The 25,167-nt window shown below is 37.1% G+C and overlaps 1 protein-coding gene across 1 annotated transcript in view; it reads left to right on the top strand.

The window, feature by feature from the left end:
* Positions 1-1,357: 1,357 nt before the first annotated feature.
* Positions 1,358-25,167, top strand: part of GPC5 (glypican 5) — a 1,319,614-nt gene continuing 1,295,804 nt past the window's right edge. The window contains exon 1 of the mRNA XM_069467101.1: positions 1,358-1,820. Coding sequence (XP_069323202.1) covers positions 1,367-1,820 — 454 coding nt within the window. The 5' untranslated portion in view covers positions 1,358-1,366. The remainder of the gene's footprint in view (positions 1,821-25,167) is intronic.

Raw genomic sequence — 25,167 nt, 5'->3', positions numbered from 1 at the left:
TTTGCTTGAAGGCCTAGAATTTAAAAGCAGCTAATATTTTCTCTTGTCATTTATTAAGAGAGCTTCTTAACAAAAAATCTAGCATTCAAGGGATTGATGTCAAAAGCCAAGTAGCACTATTACACTCTGAAGCAATGGCTCAGCCATTGCCCTGGAATGGTTTTAAAGCAACAATCTACTGTTGAAAGTGCTGCCTTTGATATCAGATGGTCATTAAAAGTCCCATGATACTTCACCAAGACTTAACATTATTCATTGCTATCTCTTGGCAAGGATTCAAATTTGAAATGAAATTCCCTTAAAGTGGTTAAGGCATTTATAGTTCCCCCTGCCTGATGCTTTTAACTAGTTTTGTTTTGCTGGAGGAGTACTCTCTTCAGGGGGCTGTAGATTAAGAGACACTGTTGTCACTCACACAGGCTTAGTTATTGAGTCAGTCACATTTACAAAATGCACCTTGCCCTTTGGTTTGTGGTTTCTTATGCATTCTTTTTGTATACTGTAAATTGGCAAAATTCCTATATCATTTTTAAATTGCTTAAAGTCTTCATTTTTCTATCTTCCTGGTGAGAAACTCCCCTGAGCACTCTTTCTTTAGTTGTTTTTTGGAAAAAGTTTTAAAGAAATTCCAAAAGTGGTTTAAAGCTTAGAAGGGCCCTATAGATACAATGTGCTGAAGTAAAATATGATGCTAAAAGGTGATAAAGAGAATGAACTGGATTTCACTGTGATAATAAGGATGTGATAACGCTTGATTGTAATTCTTTCGTTCAGAAAATTGTAGTTAACGTTATAGAAAAATGTTCCAAAGCAGTAACATAAAGCCATTTAAAAAAATAACTTCTCAAGTACACTTTTTAAAACCGAAATGTTATCAATCCTCTCAAATGGGATCTCTAACTATAGTTTTTGGCTTTGGTATTATGCCCAGATCGCATTTCATGCAATTTGAGTACAAATTCCTATGTATTGAGGCTTTGATTATATAGAGAGAAATATTTCATTTTAGTTCCAGTTGGTGTTTCTCATCTCTTGTCTTCTCTGATCTTCTTCATATATTCTTTTCATCAGACGATTCTTCCCCAGAATGGACTGGGACAGTGAGGTGCGGGCTTCCTCGTTTTTCTTTGCCCCAGTCGATGCTGCTCTGATGTCTCTCCAGCTGTGAGCCAGGCGCTGACAGCATCTCAGCGGGTGTGGAACCCCGCAGCGTGCCGGGGGCGTGGCCTGTCCGCGGGGCGTGGCGTTGCGGGGGCGGGGCTTTCCCGCCGAGCGCAGCTGGCCGGCATATCCCGGGTTAGCGGCTGCGAGCCCGGCCGGCAGCTGAGGCGTCTGTGGTGGCTGTGGCGGCTGTGGCCAGAGCCGGATGCTCACGGGCTCCTTGGGGCTCCAGCAGTTTTCTTCGCCCGCGCAGCGCCAACTCGCCTCTATCCGTGAGGAAGACCGGGCGGTGCTCAGCCCAAAAACTCTGGTGTCTCAGCCTCGGGCCTCCTCAGGAGAAAGCCAAGTGCTCTCAGGTGAAGCCGGTGTCCGGAAACGCCCGCCAGACCGTACCCCTCGAAACCTCGATCGACGAGGCTCGTGCAGCGCCGGCGGCTCAGGGCGCGCGGGCAGAGTGGGGTCCGCTGCAGGGGAAGGGGTGACCGGGGCACCAATGATGGGCGCACAGACCTGGCCGGTGGGCTTTCGCTGTCTCCTCCTTCTGGCTCTCGTTGGTTCTGCCCGAAGCGAGGGAGTACAGACCTGCGAAGAAGTTCGGAAACTTTTCCAGTGGCGCCTTGTGGGAGCTGCCAAGGGGCTGCCGGATTCGCCGCGGGCAGGTAAGGCGCGGCTGGCTGGCGCGGGGCGGTGCGCCTGGGCGCGGTGCGGGGGCGTCCGAGCGCCGGCCCTGCGCTCCCCCGGGCTCTCTCCGGTGGCTCTTCGTGGGAAGATGACCTTTCGGGCTCTCCGGGCACGTCAGGTGAATCCCGGCGAGGCCTCTGGGGATGCTCAGAGTGCCCAACCCGAGCGCATTGCAGCTCTGGGACTCCCTGACTGTGCCTGCGGCTAAGCAGAGTTCTGGGCGTTCGCTTCCCGCCCGGGCTCCCTTAGTCTCGGGTGATGAGTTGGAAGGAGCCAGTGAAGCAGACCCCTGGGGACATCGCAGCCTGATTGCGTTTCCGTTCCCAGTGGGAATTTCATCAGTGCCCCGCCGGAGGTTTTCGGCTTGCTGCTTTCTCACAAGGTGGAAGGAATTGGGTTTGGTCGCCCTAAGTTGGATACTAAAAACACAAACCTGCTTTATACTCCTTTACCAGGGAATAGGGCAGTGACAAGGGCAACCGGTCTCCTCTGTAATTGGCGCTCGGACCCTGTACATCCACAGAGACTTGACCGTTAGCGGCACCTCCGCACCCTGGCACCAATCCCTCTTTACAGGAAACCCAGCTGCCCAGTGTGTCTCCCAGGATCACGAGGTAATTTCAAGCCTGAAAGATGTTATGGCAACAGGCGATCAAACTGAACGTATTAGGGAGCCACTTAACATGGATGAGATACTCCAAAAATTCAAAGGGGAAGAAGACAGTGTGGCCAGGGTAGATGGTGCTTCCTGTAAGAGCCTTTTGCCTGCGCCTTCATCCCCTGCTCCTCTTCCGCACTACACAGATTTCCTTCTGCTGGCGGGAGTACTAGTGTGTGTTCTGTCTGGAAGAATAAGTCTTAGTTGCCAAACACAATAGCAGGTGTCTATAGCTAAGTAAGATTGCATTAGAACAATGCCTCTTTAGCTGTGACCATGAAGCAGACATAGATCTGTGTGTGAGGTTATTGGTTGAACAAAGAATTTGTGGAGGATGTTTGAGTCTAAAATCCATCCTCCGCCTGAGTTTCCATGGTGGAAATACTTGCTTTTAGTTCTGCCGAGCAAGTCTTGGCTGCTTTTCTTGATTGATTTGCTGGTTGTGAACTCAGTTTTTAAGTTATCCCAGAAAGAAAATCTGGGCATTTGGGAACATTGATTGCATTTGAGTTTACATGACCAGTCTTAAACACAAATATTTATTTGAATATCTGTTCAGGACTAGGTGTTTTTTCTGTATTATTTGAAACATAGTTGACATTCTCGGCTTAGAGCAATTCTTCCATCCTCAAACAAAATACCCCCTTAAAAATCTGTAATTTCTTATTTCAGTGCAGTCTTCTCATTAAGAAAAAATAATCCTCAGCTATCAGTTGATAAAACTAAAGTGGGTTTGTGTGTGTGGTTTGTTTGAGGGTGTTCAGCGGTGAAATCTTCACTTGAATTATTAGATTTTGCCCCCCAAATAACATAACTTTTGCTTCCATGTCCAGTGAATGTAGACAGCTCCCCAGTAAGTCCATGATTTCACCCCTCTTGTATCTCAGTATTTCTGGTACCTGCTGAATGCAGCACATTGACTAGATGTTACATATCTAGAACTTTGTGTGTATCATCTCTTTTGAAGAGGAATGTTCCAGAGTATCAATCACTGAAATAGTATTTTACCCGGATGTAAGAGAAAATTGAAGCTATGCCCTACAGAGAAGGAAATGACTGTAATTATTTGCATTTGATATACATGACCCACAAGAAAGTGTCAAGATGATAAGAATCTTCTAAGTCATTCTGGATTGTTTCCCCATTGCTAGTACCTTTCTTTATCTGCAGCTTAAGGTGATGGAGGAATCACAGAAACACCCAAATGTCCACCTAAAGGGCCTTAGACACATTAGTGGTACCGATGAAAAGTAATGCTAAATTTCTTTGATTTTTTTCACTTAAAAAGTCACATGAGAAGTATTATTCTGATTTAGACTCACCAAATAAAAGGGTCCATACATGGATTTGATATAATTCTGAATTTTTCTTATCTCTGTATTGTTGGTCAACCTTTTATTTGAATAATTCAACACATTAAACTGTTTATTTTAACATTGATTTTTCTCTTCTCACTAAAAAAATCTCTTTCCCATATTGAGTAAACCACACATACCAAATGCTTCATAAATGTTTTTCTTTGTTTTTGTGTTTTTGTATGAACTATAACATTTAAGATGATTGAGTATAGTAGTTGGGTATCTTATTTTCTAAAATTATCCACACTCTCCAGCAAGAACATGCCCTATAAGTAGTCATTTCTACATAAGAATACAAATATTAACATTATTTATAACAAATGTATTCATTTAGCACATAGCCTTTCATTGACTAAAGCTAATACTTTAATTTGATATTTATTTTCCTTGGAAATTTTTTTTTTTTTTTTTTTTTTTTTAGTGCTTTCTTGCATTTCTGAAATGTCCACAGTGGTTAATTCCTGAGATGACTAGCTAAAATGCTATTTTTGTAATATAAGCAGATAGGATAACTTTTTACAGTTTGTCCCTACATTTTTGACTTTTATTTCTGAAAAATATGTTACCCTATTTGAAATTACTAAAATGGTGAGAACAGCCATTTAAATTGTTTCTCAGATTCCCCTCACCTTTGTTCTCTGCGCTGCTCCAATTCTTTTAAGCCTATTGAGCTCCTAAGGATGTTTGGATGAGAAATGTAAAAAAGGAGAGAAGGTGTAAATGTGATTAGAATTACAGATTTTCCTGTGTTCTGATTTTATTTCCTAAGTAGTAGTCAAGGTGCCCTTTGCTCTTGTTTATTTTATTCAGAAAAGAACTGTTAGTGAAGTGTCTTTTAAAGGTCCATTCATTTTTATTTTATTTATTGAAGAGGGGGGATAATTCTCTTCATACATGAACTGTTCACCTATGCATTATTTCTTATTTTAGAGGATAACTCAGAAAGGGAAGTTTATAAAAAATCCAAGACTACATCCAGATAATTTATATAGCAACTAGTTTTTGAAATGTGGATGTGAAAATGTGGATGTTTGTTGATATAGAACTTTCTGTCAAGCATACTGTCTATATCAAGTAGTTTGTGAAACATAACTTTCTTTGATAGATTTTGGCTATAAAATGAAATAACAAAAATAAACTCGTGGTGCAAAATAAAATTTTAATACTATAAGACATTTTAACCAATGATTTTTTAACAGTTTTCATTATAATTAAATCTTATAATCATACAAGGACACTTTCATTCTCACACCTAAGAAAAAATGATCTACTTGGTAACCTTGGAGTCTAGAATTACTAGATGGATAGCTGGGTTTCAAAATTTGGGTCTGTCACTTATAGTTCTGCTTCCTAAGTTAATCAGGTATCATCTTTAAACCTATTTCCTCATATGTAAAATGGGAATATTCGTAAAAGGGAGTTGCATAGATAAAATGAAATAACGTATGTAAGATGTCACAAATCCAGGCACATAATAAGTGCTTAATTTTTTAGCATCTTGATTTTTATTTGAATATTTGATTTTTAAGGGTGAAATTTTAGTTTTAGATCTCTATATTTCATAAAATGTTTTTATAAATAACAAGTTATTTTTTTTTTTTTTTTTTTTTTTTTTTTTTTTTTTTTTTTGTTGAGACAGAGTCTCACTTTGTTGCCCAGGCTAGAGTGAGTGCCGTGGCGTCAGCTTAGCTCACAGCAACCTCAAACTCCTGGGCTTAAGGGATCCTACTGCCTCAGCCTCCCGAGTAGCTGGGACTACAGGCATGCGCCACTATGCCCGGCTAATTTTTTCTATATAGATTTTTAGGTGTCCATATAATGTCTTTCTATTTTTAGTAGAGACGGGGTCTCGCTCAGGCTGGTCTCGAACTCCTGACCTTGAGCAATCCACCCGCCTCGGCCTCCCAGAGTGCTAGGATTACAGGCGTGAGCCACCACGCCCGGCCACAAGTTATTTTTTTAAGTTACAAATGATTCTTTTTAAAATTGGGAAATCTATTTCTCTCTGAAATGGTATCTGTTAGGTTAAAATGAATATTTTGTTTCTTTTTTGAACTAAAAAAACTCTAAGAAAGAAACAAGCCTGTATGGCTGGTAGCTGCAGCACTCATAGCCACTATTTCCACTCCCACCACCATCATTCTTTTGTCTGTATTCCTGGAGGTAAACTAATACAAACTGGGTGGTTTAGGGATTCACACAGTTAGAAGCTGTTGACCATAGTCATTCATTGACCATAATCTTAAACTGGGACTGTTTCTCATGAATTTAGACCATTTTGAGTAGCATATTTATGGTGATCGAATTTCCAAAACCAAAACTGGGACCTGTAGTCTGACATTGGGGCAGGTTATTAATATCAGGATTGCCCTATGTTGAAGCCCACCAGCCAAGAAGCACTGTAAACAAGGCTATAGTCAAACAAATTAGTTTCTTTTTGCTTGTTGCAGCAAGGGAGATTGCATACAACAGGAGCCATGGGTATGTTGATTATAAGCAGTTGGGAGGGCTCTTTACAGGATTGGGCTTGAGGTAGCTGATTGTAAGGAGAGTTGAATGAAGTGAGGCAATTCAGGAATTGGCCACCTTGGTAGCTTTTGTCAAAGTGTTAGAAAGGTTAAGATGGGGTAGTTGTCATTAATAAACAAGCAGTAATAACTGGCATTAGTCAAAAGAGAAGAGTGATAAGTCATTTTTATGGTTGCAGGGTGTCCTTGTTTTTGTCCTCTTGCACCACAGATCTCAAGTGTTCTTTTATCATCAACATTTTCTTATTCTGTTCAGGTTGTTTATGTTGAATTGTGAATGTCAAGGCCCAGTTCCAGTGCCAGGGCAGTTTGTCAGTTTGTCCTCTAGAAAGTCCAGCATATGCTTTGATGTCTAAGAGAATAGTGTGTTTCATTTTTATACAGGCCTTTAGTGAAGCTTAAAGGTGGGGAAGTGAGTTTAATTTTCTATATTAGGGCCAGAGAATATGACTGTCCATCAGAGACCTGAATTATACTGATCATACCCTCTTGGGGTCCACTATAAATATTGTATGTCAGCTATAAATATGTAGGGCCCCCTCCTCCTTCCATCCATAATTTGAGTTCCTTTTTCCAGGTGTCCAACGTCGTGTATTTACAGGCACTCTTCCTTCCGACCCTCGTCTCATCTATGTTCGTCTGCCTGATTATTTTTTTTCACTTTCTTCTAAAATCTGTCTTTCTTGCAGAGACACTCTGGCTGGTGGTTTTTTTTTGTCCGCCATCTTGATTCTCCCTCCTTCTTCTTCCCAACATTGTGTATTTATATAATTGGTATTAGTAAGAGTACAATTTGGGGAACTTAAGAATAGTAGTTTACACTTATTCCCACCCTACCCTACTCCATGTTATATTTGCTTGTTTCTAGCCTAATAACTTCTAGAATATGGACTTCTGATATGTGTATATGTGTTTCGTCTCCTTTCCACGTTGTCCTTACATTTGGTAAGAATACCTTCTAAATCTATAACATTTCTTTTATAATTAACTGGTAATACCAACATTCTAACTAGGTGCCTCTCCTAAACAGACATTTATAAATAAATGGTCTTGGTATAACTGTTCAACTGACAAACCACAGATCCATTTTGTTAAAGTGAGGTCATGAGGGACTTCAAACATATGCCTTGTTGAAATAGATTCTCTGTGAATGTGGTACCTGATCTACTCAATTAAGTAACAATACCAATTAATTTTAATAGAGAATAGCCATTTTCCATATCTACCTTTCTTTTATAAAAGCTTGGCCTTCAACTAGAAGAAAAGGCAGCACCAACTGTGCCCTCAATTCTTCCACTTTTCAGCTTTAGTAAATTTCAGATTTCACTAATGATACTGCCAAAATCTTCCTAGAATGATTATTCATTCCTCTATGAATCACAACAAACAACACAGCTTTTGATTAGCTGCATCAGGCCCACATATGGCTACCATGTAAGTTGACTGTATAATACACTTTTATAGATAGAAAATGAGATTTTGTACTTCCATGTTTTATGAAGGAATATGTTACATTCTCTTGAAAATTTGAAGTTCTGAAAAGTACAAAGAAAGTAAAATAATTTTACCATCTAGAAATAGCTACTCAGACTCCTTTGCATTATCTTTTCTGTACCCTCATCAACCCTCTGCTAGGCACATGGATTTTTTTTAAAAAAGCATAGAATCATTTTATCTTTCTAACATGATTTTTCCAATTATGAATACATCAATATTTTCCATGCTATTAAATATCCTTTTAGGCATGTATTTTAGTGTCTATATAGTATTTCAGTGAATCTCTGTAGCATAAATTAAATTCTCCCATGTTGTTAGAAGTGTAGGTTTCCAGATTCACTACCATAAAGTCACATGGCTGAGGACATGAAAGACAAATGTGCTAAACTCTTACCCACTCACAGCTTTGCACATGATCTACATTCATTATACACTAGGGCTTTTCAACCTCAGAACCATTGACATTTGGGGATGGAAAATTCTTTGTTGTGGGGGGCTATCCTGTGCATTGTAGGTTATTTAGAAGCATCTTTGACTTCTATCCACTAGATGTCAGTGGCAGTACCCCAACCTTCACCCCCAAGTTGTGACAACTAAAAATGTCTCCAGACATTGCCAGCTGTCTTATGGGAGGCAAAATTGTCCTGGTTGAGAATTACTGACATGTACTGTCCAACATGCGTGTCCTTTATATGCACACAGATTGTATAACTGACTTGTTTACATGTTTCAGGCCTTAGCTTAAATGTCAGCTCTGCAGAGAGGCCTTTCTCAAGGTTTGCTCAACTAGATTACACCAGCTATTAGTGTAGAATCTTTGTTTCCTACATGGCATTTATCATGGTGCCACATTCCTTTCCTTTCAGCTCTAGATCTTTCACCACTAGATTGTATACATGATGCAGATAGAGAATGTCTCTACCAGGTCAGGTTCACGGACATGTGACCTGTGTAGTCACACTATATCACACACTCAGAACCCCATGCTTGGTTTAATGTTCTGTTGTTACCCTATTGAAATTTGAACAAAGGACCCTGTGTTATCTTTTTGCATTGGGCCCTGAAAATTATGTAGCTTGTCCTGATGTGTAGTTTACTCACTGTAGACTATCTGGTGCCTAGAACAGTGCTTGGCGTGGAATAAGAGTTGAAATATTTGTTGAATAGTTAGAAAAGTCTAAGAAGCATCTTGGTACATCTTTTGAACTTCTCTAATTCTCAAGTTTTAACCATGTAAGTCAGTCCATGGATACTGAATATATAAGATTCTGCTTCCTTATATAATATTTTTTGTTTTATGGTGTTATACAAATGGGTTAAAGATGGGCTCCCATTTTTTTTTACTTCAAAGCCTACTGGTGCCCAACTCAAATTTTTTACACATCCAGTTGCTTTAAGTATAGCTCAAATAAATATATTTTTAGCCATTTAGAAACTACCTGCTTTGCTTACCCCACAGAATGTCACCTAACATTTCCTAGCCATAGATAAACCCTGGGGCTATAAAAGACCCAAGCCATTGCTGCCCCTCAGCTCTCTGACCCAGAGAGTTCCCATCTTGCTGCTGAGTGCTGTCACCTAGACACATGAGCCACACTCTAATTCCTCTCTCTCCTGGGAGTTCTCTTGCTCTCTTCCCCTTCTGGGTGATGGCCCTGCACCATATAGTCTCTGGAAGGTCTCCTGTTGTGAGGGACATCCCTTCTTAGGCAACCTGTCGAAGCACCAGCCAAATAAAGCTCATTGTGTACTACTGCCATCTTGTGGTCTTGTATTTTCCTTGATTAGCCCTGAAATCCTGAAACTCACCACATATAGGTCAATACTTAGTCAATACTTAGTTATTTCTAATATAATATAGTGACTCAAAGTAGCAATACTGACTTTAAATATATTTCTTTCTTTCTACTAGACTGTAGGCTCCTTGAGAGCAGGATCTGTGATTGATTTCTCTTTTTGTTCTGTGATTAGGGCAACTTAATAAATACATTTTGATTTATAGAATTATGCGTTTTGATTTGTTGAATTAGTCTTATAGTTACCTAATAGGTTATTTATTGTGTTTAGTTTTTTATGCTTAATAGAATGAAAGATATAGAATGTGAAGTTTCTTAAAATATATTCTGATCTTGGCTCAACTGTGTTGAGTAAATTGTTTTTATGGAGTTAATTTTTTCTAATGTAACTTTGCCACTTATTTTATAAAGTGGCCCAAATCTTTTAAATTTAAAGGAATTTTTACCTATATCATCTAACATTTTTTAAATGAAATAAATTAATTACCAGAGAAGTGTCTGGAAGAGAGTTTCCTCAAAGGAAAAGAAAATTATTTAACATTTAAGGGATTCATTTGCACAGCTTTTATTATTATGTAGCCAGTGTGACTGGTTTACCTTAGGATACTAATTGATCTATTATTGGGAGAATGGATAAAAATAAAGGTGACCAATTATAATTTGTATAATATTTGGCTCTGAATTGGTTAGTGTGTGTTTTATTTGAATATATTTCTTGCAAAATAATATTTTTCCGTGAGGAAGTTAATAATAAGGAACCAGAAAATGATTCAGCTTTTCCATCTCCCACCCTTGTTAATTTCATTTTAGAAGTAAAGTATCACTTATCTATGGAATTATTTTTGAGCTGAGATGATCACTGTTTATTAAAAGACACTGAGTTGGAGTTCATTCTCCATGCAGACCAAGAAGAGGGACCAGAGCCTTTCAGAATAAGCAACAAATAATTGCTTATTAAATAATAATGGTTTATTTAATATTATTAAATTATTAAATAATTTAATGTTAAATCACAAAACATGATATATGGTAGTAGGTATAATCTGTTTCTAAAGTATTTCCAATGATTCCAGTTTTAGGAATACTTATCAGTCTTTTAAAAAATTAATTAATTTTAAATTGACAGATAAAATTGTATGTATTATGCCCAACATGTTCTGAAGTACAGTACAAATACATTGTGGAATGGTTAAATATAGGTAATTAAAATATGTGTTACTTTGCATAGTTATCATTTTTGTGGTGAGAACATTTAACATCTACTCTATTTGCAGTTTTCAAGAATACAATATATTGTCATTCACTGTAGTCACCATGATGTATAATAAATCTCTTGAACTTATTCCTCCTATCTAACTGTAAATATGTATCCTTTAACCAACATCTCCCCAATATCCCCTCCTCCCTACCTGCGCCAGCCTTTGGTAACCATCATTCTACTCTCTACTTCTATGAGATCAACTTTTTTAGATTCCACATGAATAAGCTCATGCAAGATTTGTTTTTCTTGACCTGGCTTATTTCACTTAACAAAATGTCCTCTAGGTTCATCCACGTTGTTGCAAATGATAGGATTTCCTTATTTTTTATGGCTGAATGGTATTCCATCATGTATATATACCACATTTTCTTTATCCATTCATCTGTTCATGGACATTTAAGTTTGTGTCTGTAAGACCTCTTTTTAGTGATATCTTAGAAAATTATTTTTTCTGTATGAATTGTGGTTGTTTAATTGTTTAGGTAGGAAATTTTACCTAAGTAGGAGGACTATTTAAACAAACGTATATTTTGATATGGTTCAGCTATTAACTTTAATTTATGTTTCAAATATAGTTATATTTTAAAGCTATTAAACATTTCTTGTTTCTTAATTTAAATTGTTTATTATTCTTATTAGGATAATGGGTTCGAATTACTAGTTTTCTTCCCGTCTGTGCTATGATAACCAAATCTATTTCAGTTTTCATAATTCCATATAGGAAATATAATTAAATAATCTTTGCAGCTATCTTTTTAGATAGTCTTTTGCCTTCCTTTGTCTTACCGTTTCAAAGGAATTTAGTTTATGATTTCTTCAATATTCAGTTAGAGAGAAGATAAAATCTGAGAAGGGAGTTGGATGAAAAGCATACATTCATTGATCAAATGAACATAAAAATTATTTCTGGATGTCCTGTTCATTACATATATATTCTTTAAATGGAAGATTGTCGATATTAAATTACCTGTTCAGATTTATTGGCTCTTCGAATAACTCTCTTATTCAGTAAGGTTATACTAAGTTACATTTGGTTCATTTTCTTTTGATCATTGAGATGTCTGTGTTTAATGAGCTAAAACTGAAGTAGGTCAATAAAATGAAGAGATTAACAGTCTGTTCTCACTAGGCTTGGAACACATTTTACTCTGGGGAAAAAAATCATTTTTAAAAAAGATGTTTGATCAACTTAAAGGTAAAGGAACTAGGAATGACATGGCAAAACTTAATAAAGCTGAGAAATTAGTTCAGGGTATATTTGTTGGGTGAAGATATACGGATATGTGTTTGTGTAGTTAAGAGCTTTAGTTACAAAAGCAAAACTAAATTTTACTTTTCTAAGGTCTGGGCACAAAAAACTTCAGGTTACTAAATATTTAATATTCAATTTGTCTTTGGAATATGTAACAAGGAGAAACAGTCGGTATGACAAACATTGAAATATAGTGGGATGAATAAATGGGAAAAGCAGAAATGTTAACTTATAATTTGTTACATATTATATTCACATATTTTGGTGAATTGCTATGAATTTGTAGTTTTGAAACACCTTAGTCTTGATTCCATCACTTATTAGCTATGGGACCTTTGGCAAATGACTCATCCTCTCAGAAAATGTTTTTCTTTCTTCACAGGGATAGTGATATAGGCTTGTTCCTTTTCCCTTTCAATGGTTTTTGAGGACTACATGCTATGATGAAGACACTTTGTAAACAGTAATAGTCTCTACAACTGTGATGTAATTTATTCTACTATGAAATGTTCTTAGATACATTTAAAAACTTCTTTGTGCTAAGTCAGGGAACAGGTAGAGAAACCATAGCAGAATCATTTTACACTAATGAAATACTAAACTTGCAAATATTTGTCTTCTATCATTCTCCCTCAATATTAATCCTGTACTCCTAGGAAGCATAGTCTGTGTTTTCATTTTTTATTTAATTTAGTAACTATTTCATTATTTGTGGTTTAATTGTATGGTAAAATTAAATTTGCGTATTCACTTATGTAGTTTAAGAAGTAAAGATTGGAAGCCAGGCATGGTGGTATGCACCTGTAGTTCCAGCAACTTGGGATGCTGAGGCAGGAAGATCTCTTGAGCCCAGAAGTTCGAGACAAACCTGGACAACATGGTGAGACCCTATCTCAAAAAAAATTACTAAAGACTGTGCTTTTGCAAAAGAATGTCATTTAAACTAATTCAGTTAAGATAAAGAGGGAGGTACTTTGCCTGGAAATATAAGATGTTTTTAAGGCTGAGTTAGTGTGGGTGTGAATAGGTTCTACAATGTGTGGTTGGCTTCATCAGGTGAGTAGGAGTTAATTCTCTGTTTTGTTTTATTGTGTTCTTGCATGTCACGATACTGGGGCTCTTTGCATGCCCCCTGTATTGAGGATGAGAAGTTTCCTTTCAAATGAAAGGCACAAGGGTGGAATGTGCTAGCAAGTCTCTGCCTCCAACCTTCAGATGGACTCTCCACCCTACTCTTGTGTTCCTTGACTTAGTGGACATTCTTGCCTCTGGTAATTAATGGGAAGCAGTGGCTAGAGAAAGAGCCTGGGCAAATGGAATACGGTAGATCCCAGTTCTCACCTTGTGGGGTCACGGCTGGCTAGCTATGTTCCTTTTACCTAAAACCATAGCTCCTATCAGGTGACCTCACAACTCTCTCTGGATTCTGGTAACTACTTTCTTCCCTTGCTCCCAAGGGATAGTAACAGTGCCCTCTCTATAGTTACTAGCTAGGGAGTACTACAGTATCTCTTATAGTTTTCCTATACTCTGCTCTTTATAAAAATGTTATTAAATAATCCAATGTGAGAGTGCCAGTCTATTTTCTCCCAGGCTTCTGTATTATAAAACTTTATATACTTTAAATATTTAAAGCCACAGCTTTCAGAAGATAACTTGATTTGTGTTTAACATGTATAGAAACATAAATCTGTTCTAGAATTACTTTGTACATGTTTTTAGAAGTTCTAATTAATGACGATTTCTTTACTCACATTCAGTTGTTTCATGATTATGCTTTTGTTAATTAATTCTTTCCCTCCACTTCCTCTCAGCCCTTTTATGAAGAGCATTGGTGATAGTGAACTCTTTAGGCTTCAGTTGGAACTGTGACTAAATGGATGACACTCCATGATCACACAGTAGTTTAATCCCTGCCTCCTCTACCAATTCAACCAATCACCAAGCTCTGTTAGTTCCTACTTCGCAAATACCTTTATCATTTCTCTGCCAACCACCATTGCCACCACCATGCTTTAACCTAGTGCCTTTCCATGACTGATTGCTCAATCAGCCTATGTCTACTCTTGGCCCTTGCCGGTCCATTCTCCAATGGAGTCCCAGTGGAGTTCCTAATAAAATTCAAATCTTTTATCTTTATTTCTTGTGTTAAATCCTTCAGTGGTTTCTTACTGCCTTTCTTAAAAAAAGAAAAAGAACATGATTGTATTTCAGTATTTCACTTCTGTACAATCAAATAAAATGAAATGCCATGGTGAAATAAATGGATGGGAGAACTCCATGGCATTACATCCATAATGCCCAGCAATCAAAATGTTAGCATCCTTGATAATAAGTGAGCTGGTAAGAAAGAAAAAATAAGTAAGTTGGTAAGAAAGAAACTAACATTTCACAGGAAATGAAAGAGGAACATAAAGAGGAAACTCAAATGATGTAAATGACTACCTAGGATATGTGAAAATGATTGAGCTTACATTAACAGAGGAAAAATAATTTCTCAGGAATATTACATTATCAAAGATTAGAAATACAGATATCTAATGTTCCTGTGATTGCAGGAAATAGAGTATTTTCATCTACAGACACTGAGAAATGAGACTAATGAAGAGTGTCTCTACATTTCATTGGGAATTCTGCAGTTAGGACTCAAAATTTAAATTTTGTATGTTCTTTTCCCAACTTACAGGAAAGTATTCCAACAAAGTAAGAGGGCAAAACTTAAGCCAATTTATATATAAGCATGTTCATTGCAGCTAATGTAAATGTCTATTAAGTGATAAATTATAGATAAATATGTAGACATTAGACCAAGAAAAGAAAGCTGTTAGAACAAGTTACTATGACAACATTGAAAGGAAAAAGCAAATTATAGCCTCACTTTAAAAAAAAAAAAAGTAAACTACTTGCATATCAATTTATGTATGGACAACTTCCAAACAATGTGTACAGAATGCCATTAATAGTAGACAACATTGGGAAATAGAATTTTAAGGAGATACCAAAAAATAATTTTTAAAATGAATCAGATTTTAATTTTTGCCCTGTGATAAGTGAAATTGATAAATGTTTGTGATTCACACTTACAGGAGCACTGAAGTGCAGCCCTTGCTAGTCCACCATCCTGAGCTTCCTTGTGTCATAATGCCTTCAAGGCTCCTGGGATTGAGTCCAATAGCAGCAGTGAAAACAGTCAGTCCCATTGGTTTTTATCTTTTTATCCTCGTAGTCTGGACTTTGATGTAGTTTATCAGAACTTTCATGATACGGCCCCTTCTTCTTTAGCTTCATATGCTCTCTTTGTCTTCATTTGGAAGGTGCAATTTTTGATCCTGAGCGACCAGAAGTAAAATTATTCCTCTCAAATTGTCCCTGGAACAATGGAGGTCATCTACACTAACTTAAGAACTAGGAATTTTTTCTGAAGTTATCTCTGAATCTGAGTGCCTAATCAGAGCCATATATTTAAGGACAAAGAAACATCATTTCTCTCTTGGACTATTTTGATAGTCTGTTGGCTTTATTTGCAGTTTTATTCTCATTGGAAGTTGTTTTCCGTACTGCTTCAATGGTGATGTTTCCAAATGACTAACATGAGGCCCCTTTAAACTAGTTCACACTTTTGGATTTAAGTCACAGAAACCTACCTAAAACTGTCTTAAAAAAAAAAAACTAATGCATTGGAAGTATATTGAGGCATCTCGAGGGGTAGTGAAGATGAAGGAGAGGGATGCAGATGGGATGAAGAAATGAAAATTGGGACTAGAGTGTTTATAAATCTCTCACTCTATGGCTTTTGGATTGTTTTCTTGCTGCAGAGCAACCTTCTCCTTCTTTTCATGTAGGAGAAAATATGACTGCCATAAAGCTTCCACCAAAAGGCAGAAACTAACCCAACTCTCTTGATCATGAGTTAAAAAATTTCAGGGAGAGGATCACCTTATAAAGTATGGTAGATTTTTCACTAACTATAAAGATGGGTTGTGGTGGGGGGAGGAGGTCCTAGAAGAGCTATGCAAGTCATATATACAAATCCAGAGGAGGTTGATACACATCTTAAAACATCCTTCATGGATCCCCAGTGCTTAACAGCAAAAGCTCAGACTGCCATGTATTGCATTTAAATTTCTCAGTGTTATAATTCCTGCCTTCTGTTCCAGTCTTGTCTCATGTGGTCCATTCTCTCTTTTCTATCTTGCCTCCTGCTGTGAGAAGTAATCCAGCATGGGCCTTGAGCATCTCTGCATATTTTTACTGGGTATCCTACCAATGCAAGGCTCTGACTTCCCTTTACTTGGGCCATTTCTCAGTTTTGTGTTTGTAAGGAGCAATTTTGAGGAATGATCTTTCCCCAGGACAAAGAACAGGATTGCTTAGGCTTGCTATAAAAGTGGTGAATCCCCAACAAGTTTGGTGTTCTTCTCCTGCAATGTAACCCTCTACATGTGCAGCCATCCAACTAGACCCTCAGTGGAGCAGGTGACTGACTTGATGTTCATGCTGCTTGCTGTGCTCTGAGTCTCCTATCTTCTGCCAGCATCTGTGAAAACAGCATCCAGATCCTTCACAACTCCCAACAACTTCCCCCAGTTCACAACCATACATAGACCTGGTGTTCCATTTCAACCATTCCTCAATGCTTTTGCTTTCCCCAGTGAATCATGCCTTTTTATACATCTTGCCTATTGTTGCCTGTCTCTGGAATACCATTTCCTTCCTTTTCTTCCCCAATTCTTATCTGACCAATGGAGTTCAGATTTGTTTTGCTACTTACCAACTTTGTGAATTTAGAGAAATTTAACCAAAATACACTCAATTTCTCATTTATAAAATAGGAATATTTTCTACCTTGTAATTTTTTTCATAAGGAGACTACAAACCATCTATTTAAAAAAGTATTCAAGATGTTGCTCAGAGTCTTCTCTGACTCCTTCTTTTGTCTCTCCAAGAAGAGGACATCATTTCTTCCTCTGTGCTCCCACAAAATTTAGTACATCTTCTATAGCATTTTTATTACATTCTTTTATTTTTTCTTTTGAGACAGGGTCTCACTCTGTTGCTCAGGCTAGAGTGCAGGGGCATCATCATAGCTCACTGCAACCTCAAACACTTGAGCTCAAGTGATTCTCCTGCCTCAGCCTCCCAAGTAGCTGGGACTACAGGCACATGCCACCATGCCTGGCTAATTATTATTTTTTTAATTTTTGTAGAGACAGGATCTCACTATGTTGCTCAGGCTGGTCTTGAACTCCTGGCCTCAAGTGGTCCTCCCTTCTTGGCCTCCCAAAGTGCTAGGATTACAGATATGAGCCATCACATTCCTTTTTTTTTTTTTTTTACCAAATGTGTTTCTCTCTCTCTCTAGTCTGAGCCCTGGAAGAGAAAATTGCATTTTATCGTTCTTGGTATCCTTAATAACTATTACAGGGTCTTGTATGAACAGGTGCTTAATCAATATTTGATGAATTCATTTGATTTATTAATCAAAATAAAGAGCAGGAAATTACCCTGTAATTTAGCACAGGTGGAAGGAAGATTCAGCATCTCCTGAAAAGTACCCTGAGAAGGGAGGGTTAAGAACCCATTTACACTGTACAGCTGCCCATTTCCACCCATAATATGGAGGAAACATACAAATTTGTCAGTCATTAAGATGCCATTTTTTGTGTGTGTTTGTCTTTTCCTTCCTTCCTTTCTTCCTTCATTCCTTCCCTCTCTTTCTCTTTCTTTCTTTCTTTCCTCGTTTTCTTTTTCTCCTTCTTTTCTTTCTTTCTGGGGGTACAAATGCTTTGGTTACATATAGTGCCTCTGCATCACCAAAGTCAGAGCTACAAGCGTGTCCAACCCCCAGACATCATGCGCCATACCCATTAGGTGTGAATTCACTCATCCCCTTCTCTCCCCTCCCACCTGCCTGATGCCCTATGAATGTTACTTCCATATGTGCACATAAGTGTTGATCAATAAGATGCCATTTTTAAGAACATTTTTTTCAATTCTGAATGTTCTTATATTAAATAAAACACACAAGTTCCACTTCAAATGCTGAAACAAAAATTATACAGCAGTTAAAACTGCTATAAAATGGTGCTTTCAGTAGGCAGGAGGTGTGGTATGGGTGCATTGCTTTGTGTCTCAGTCACATCTAGGAGTTTTGCTTACCTAATTCTGTTTCTGAAATAAGCAACATCAAAACAGCTATGAGTCGGGAATGAGCTTTTCCCCAGATTGGCCCTTCTTCCTGGTATTACTAAGGTTTCTCTACCTGACTCTCCTACTGGGCCAGTTCCTGTCTCAGCACTGATGCAGGTGCAATCAGTCATACACTCCCAGAACAAGTAGATTCAGTCTTGAGGAGTGACCTAGAGAGAGGACCAAGGCCTATCTGCCCTGGTATACTGCCTCCAATTGTAGGCTGAGAGAGCCCTTCTCAGGAAGCACCCTTGGTTGAGAGAGAGAGAATGATGCTCTGGGCAGTGTTGTCCAGGCCAGACTCCACAAACAATCTTTTTGGCCTCAGAAAACCAGTCCAAAGGTAAAGAGACCAGGTTAAGTCAGCTTTAAATCCCTTCTGGAACTCTGGTTAAATAGATCTCAAAAAAATAAACAGCAAAATTCAAATGGTGTTCTGCTACTTTTTATTTCTATTAGCTAGTATTAATGTTCTTAGGTAAAAGGGTCTCACTAACTTGGGAGAAATGCTACATACCATTAATAAATATGTTTCTTAAAGAGTCACAATACATATTAGCATATTAAAGCTCTGAGAAGTACTACACTTGAGAAAATCCATTCATTTAATTATTGAGAAAACCAAATTATTTGCATAGGGAAAAAGTTTTTGACTTAGCTCACCTTTTGCCATTCCCCTGAGGCATTTTTTACTTAATGCCAGTTAGAGAAGCACTTCTTAAAAAAGTGTATGGAGCATGGCCTGGCGCAGTGGCTCATGCCTATAATCCTAGCATTCTGGGAGGCCGAGGCAGGAGGATCACTTGAGCTCAAGAGTTCGAGAGCAGCTTGAGCAAGATCGAGACCCCATCTCTACCAAAAAAATAGGAAAAATTAGTCAGTCATGGTGATACACACCTGTAGTCTTAGCGACTGGGGAGGCTGAGGCAGGAGGATCACTTGAGCCCAGGAATTTGAGGTTGTAGTGAACTATGATGATGACACTGTACTCTACCTGAGGTGACTGAGTGAGACTGTCTCAAAAAAAAAAAAAATAACCCCAACCAAAAAAAGTCGATGGAGCAAATGGAGATATTTAGAAGGCAGAATTATTAGAATGTTCAAGGGAGGAAGAAGAGTCTATTATGAGTCCCAGTTTTTTAATAGCTTTTAGGGAGTAGAAACTCTGTAGAGAGGAAAGTACAACATTAAGTATGTCAATATTGAGGCTACTGTGGTATATCAACATGGTGATGTATAATAGATAGTTGGAAATATGGGTCCAAATATCATTCGAGAGAGTGGCAACACATAAAGATTCAGACACCACTGGGTATGTAGGTGAATTCCTAGAAGAACTGAGAGGTAGAACCTGAGACAACACAAATACAGTAGTCCACCCCTGTACCCCGTCAACCTAAATAACAGGGATCCTCCAAAGATAATGAATTTAATCAAAAATAAGCAGAAGCATTGCAATGTGGAATACTCATACCATGGGTGCATTTGAGGAGGTTGAAGTAAGGGGAAAGTGTTAAAATACACGTTAAATTGTTTTGAAACTAAGAGAACATTGTTTTCAGGAGCTTATTGCAGGAGTTGACATCAGGTTATTAGTGGAGACAGTGTGTTAGGCAAGTGATCGTGTGCATTTGGCTAGCTGTCCTTGGGGCTCATGTAGCAAGCTGCAGTTAGGTAAGTCCTTGACAAAAATTCTTGTGATAGGCCTATGTGCGTAAGAGCTCTTCAAAGCTTTTGTAATAGTTCTTATTATAGGCATATGTGCGTAAGAGCTCTTCAGAGAGATTTTGTGCTAGTTCTCATCATAGGCATGTGTGCTATGGTGTGCAAGGTGCTCCTTTTAAACTTTCAACTTTATTTATTTATTTTGTTAAAGTTTGACATGAATGACTCCATTGTGATTCTGACAACTTTCACACACCTTATCTGTGGTTTTGCTTTCTGTGCTTTGAGTTATCCATGGTCAATTGTGGTCTGAAAATATTAAAGGGAGAATTCCAGAAATAAACATTTTATGAGTTTTAAAAGCGTGATGAAATCTCATACCTTCCAGATCCATCCCCCCCACCACCCACGACATGAATCATCCCTTTGTCCAGTGGATCCACACTGTCTATGCTTCCCACCTGATGGTCATTTGGTAGCCATCTCAGTTATCAGATAGGAAAACATAGTATGGATAGAGTTCAGTACTCTTTGAGGTTTCTGGCTTCCACTGGGGGTCTTGGAATGTATTCCCCAAGGATAAGAACTGTACAGGGGACTACTGTCATTAAGGAGTAGGAGAAAAAAGATAATCCAGTGGTGGTGTAGAAGTCAAGAAAAGGAAGAATTTTGAGAACTAGGGAGTAAATAGTGTCAGATTCCACAAAGAGGTCAAAGGCGGTTAGAAATGGATAAATGTTTCTCGGATTTGGCAACTAGGAGTTCACCGGTTATCTAAGTATATGCGTTTAGCAAGAAGTGGTGGGATCAGAATTCAGATTGTAGAACTAACACAAGAATGAAGTGGAAATAGTCAATTCAGACTACTTTTCAGAAAGGTTAATTCTGCAGAGAAGAAGAGAAAAGGCTATAGTTTGTACTTCTTGTGTATTTGTTTTGCATAGTACATACCTCACGAACATGTCTATAGGTTAAGAAAGTGGCTGAGTGCAGAAGAAAAGGTGAGCAAGTGAGATAGCAGTCAGTCATATAAAGCCTTTTTAGGATTTTGGACTTTATTCCAAGAACAATAGAAAGTTATGGGGGTGTCATCAGATTTGCACTTTTGAAAGACCTTTCTTATCTGTAGGGTATCCATTTAGTACTTCTTTTCTAGGGGTGAGATTAGGGTGGTGGTAGTACAGATGGAAAGAAGTAAAGTCAAAAATTATTTGAAGTAGAACCAACATGATTATGATTTCTTTCTTCTATTTATTTTGCTACAGAGACCTATTAAAGTATTTCTGATACATTTTTTAAGTTGAACATCCAGAGGAAATCGGTTCTGAAAGACAAAAGGAGCATGACGACCTTGGACCCATGACAGTTTGAATAATCTTAATTATATTGTGTGTTGTGTGTGGCTATTGATATGACATATTTTTCATTGTATAGTTAATATATTTTTATGCTGTGTGCCCCTTTTTATAAGTGTGTTAGTTATAAAAGTTTGAGAAGAGGTAATAATTTGAGCCAGAAGGAGTGAAGCAATTCAATGTCTTAATAGTTTTCAATTAGTTATAGATTTCTATTTCATGCATGTATTTTTATTCTAGCTTATTCAATATTAGTTTAAATAAGTGCACAGAGGTTTATATAATCTGAAAATAATAATAGTGGGAAAAGGGATATGATCCAAAATAAAAATAATCCAAAAAAATATAAGTAGTAAAAATAATATGAAATCACATATAAGGTTAGGACACAAAATACATGTACATTTTATGTTAGCAGAATAAGTTCTCAACATTTTTGAGCTAGGCTGAAAATTTTGGCTTTGAGTTTCCTATTAGTCATTATAAAGAATAATCCAATCAGTAACATGATTCAGAGCAGTTATTAGAAAGGAGAGAAATGAGCAAGATATTTTCCATGTATCTTTTTAGGATAAATTATGTAATGATATAAATAATAAGCCAGTAGGTGAGGTGTCTTTTACTGAGAGAAGACTCCATGTGGAATATTTAAATTGTGGCCTTCCTGGTCAGGAAGAGACTAAGAGCAGAGGATACTCTTTCCATGAATTGAGAAATGTAATGGTGCCTGGTAATAAGGCATTAGGTTGAAATTGAGATTTGTTGTTGGAATAGAGGAAATGATCAGCTTGAAACTTTTAGAGATGCTAAGAGCTCTTCCTGGTGACCATTACCTATGGACTGTTTTTAGCAGAATATACCTAGTCTGTTACTGCTTATGGTAAACCTGAAATTTTTGGATTTATGGGTCACGGACCATGGGAAAATGTTACTGTCAGTTATCTAATTATCAGAATATAAAATGGAGATATTTTATGACCAAATGGCTTTTCTTCTTTGATTAACTGCTTAGTGGTTAGATTTGGGCCTGAGTTTATCCCAAAGTGGCAGGGAAGTATCTGGGGGAGCTGTAGGGATGGGCCTCAGACTTCTTGCTTTTCCTGTGCCTCACAATCTGGTATCCTTAGAATTATTAGTAAACTATAATACTGAGTAAGATCTCTGATTCTGTATGCCAGATTTGGCAGTCCAACCCTTTTTATCATTTCATTTCCTAGCCTAGTGAACTTTCAGACTTGCAGGCTTCCTTTGTTGTTTTATTTTCTGTATTTTATTTTTGTCAGATAAATTATAATCTAACCATTTTTTATAATCAAAGATGGATGCATATCTTATGTTTGGTGAGAACATAGCTGTAGTACTCATATTTCCTGGAATTACATACCTCCTCTGTACCTCTACTACTTTTTAAAAGTTGTTTTAATTTTTAATTATTATGGGTACATAATAGTTTTATGTATTTATAGGGTATATGTGATGTTTTGATACAGGCATACAATGTGTAATAATCAAGTAATTGGGGTATCTATCACCTCAAGTATTTATTATTTTTTTGTATTAGGAACATTCTAGTTTCACTCTTTTAGTTAACTTATTGTTGACTATAGTCACTCTGTTGTGCTATCAAATATTAGATTTTCATTCTATGTTTTTTCACCCATTAAGCATCCCCACTTTATTCATCTGTCCCTGCTACCCTTCCCAGCCTCTCCTAACCATCCTTCTACTCTCTGTCTTCATGAGATCAATTATTTTAATTTTTACTCCTACATATGAGTGAGAACATGTGAAATGTGTCTTTCTGTGCTTGGCTTATTTCACTTAACATAATGTTCTCCAGTTCCAACCATGCTGTTGCAAATGATAGGATTTCATTCTTTTTTATGGCTAAGAAATATTCCATTGTGCACATGCACCACATTTTCTTTATCCATTCATCTGTTGATGGTCACTTAGGTTGATTCCAAATCTTGGCTATTGTGAATAGTGTTTCAATCAACATGGGAATGCAGATATATTTTTGATATACTAAATTCCCTTCTTTTGAATATATACCTAGCAGTGGGGTTGCTAGGACATTTGGTAGTTTTATTTTTAGTTTTTTGAGGACCCTCCATACTGTTCTCCATAGTGGTTGTACTAATTTACATTCCCACCAACAGTGTAATGAAGTTTCCCCTTTCTCCACATTCTCATCAGCATTTGTCATTGCTTGTCTTTTTGATAAAAACCATTTAACTGGGGTGAGATGATATCTCATTGTAGTTTTGATTTGCATTTCTCTGATTACTACTGATGTTGTGCAGTTTTTCATATACTTGTTGGACATCTGTATATTTTCTTTTGAGAAATATCTATATCTTTTGCCTATTTTTAATTGGATTATTTTATTTTTTCCTATTGAGTTGTTTGAGTGCTTATATATTTTAGTTATTAATCCCTTGTCAGATTGGTAGTTTCAAATCTGTGGGTTGTCTCTTCTTTTTGTTGATTATTTCCTTTGCTGTGCAGAAGATTTTTAGCCTGATGTTATTCTGTTTGTCCATTTTTTCTTTGGTTGCCTGTGGTTTTAAGGTTTTACTCAAGTTCTTGCTCAGACCAATATCCTGGAGCATTTTCCCAATGTTTTCTTTTAGTAGTTTCATAATTTCAGGTCTAGGATTTAAGTTTTTAATTTATTTTGATTTGATTTTTGTATATGGTGAGAGATAAGGGTCTAGTTTGATTCTTTTGCATATAGATATCCAGTTTTCCCAGCAGCATTTATTGAAGAAACTGTTCTTTCTCCATTGTACGTTCTGGCACCTTTGTTAAAAGTGAGTTGACTATAGATATATGGATTTATATCTGGCTCCTCTATTCTGTTTCATTGGTTTATGTGCCTGTTTCTATGCCAGTCATGCTTTTTTGGTTACTGTAGTCCTGTAGTATAATCTGATGTCAGGTAATGTGATTCTTACTTTTTTTTTTCTTTTTAGAATGGCTTTGGCAGTTCTGGGTATTTTATAGTTGGATATGAATTTTAGGATTATTTTTCTAATTCTGTGAAGAATGTCATTGGTATTTTGATAGGGATTGCATTGAATCTGTGAATCATGCTTTGGGTAGTATGGACATTTTAACAACATTGATTCTTCCAATCCATGAGCATAGAATATCTTACCATTTTTTTGTGTACTCTTCAATTTCTTTCATCAATGTTTTCTGGTTTTCATTGTAGAGATCTTTGATTTCTTTGGGTAAGTTTATCCCTAGCTTTTTTTTTTTTTTTTTTTTTATTTGTGGCTATTATAAATGAGATTACTTTCTTGGTTTCTTTTTCAGATCGTTCACTGTTGGTATATAGTAATGCTCCTGATTTTTGTATGCTGATTTTGTATCCTGCAACTTTACTGAATTTGTTTATCAGTTCTAATAGTTTTTTGGTGTAGTCTTTAGATTTCTCTAAATGTAAGATCATATTTGATTTGGGATAATTTGATTTCTTTCTTTCCAATTTGGGTTCCTTTTCTTTTCTGATTGCTCTAGCTAGAACTTCCAGTACTATGTTGAATAATGGTGGTGAAAGTGGGCATGTTTGTTTTCTTCCAGATCTTAGAGGAAAGGTTTTTCTCCATTTAGTGTGATACTAGCTGTGAGTCTGTCATATGACTTTTATTGTGTTGAGGTATGTTCCTTTACTCAGTTTTTTGAGAGTTTTTATTGTAAAGGGATGTTGAATTTTATTGAATGCTTTTTCAGCATCATTTGAAATGATTGCGTGGTT

Source organism: Eulemur rufifrons, chromosome 4 (genome assembly GCF_041146395.1).
Source record: "Eulemur rufifrons isolate Redbay chromosome 4, OSU_ERuf_1, whole genome shotgun sequence".
In the NCBI taxonomy this organism is placed as follows: Eukaryota; Metazoa; Chordata; class Mammalia; order Primates; family Lemuridae; genus Eulemur; species Eulemur rufifrons.
This window is presented reverse-complemented; position numbering and strand designations above follow the sequence as displayed.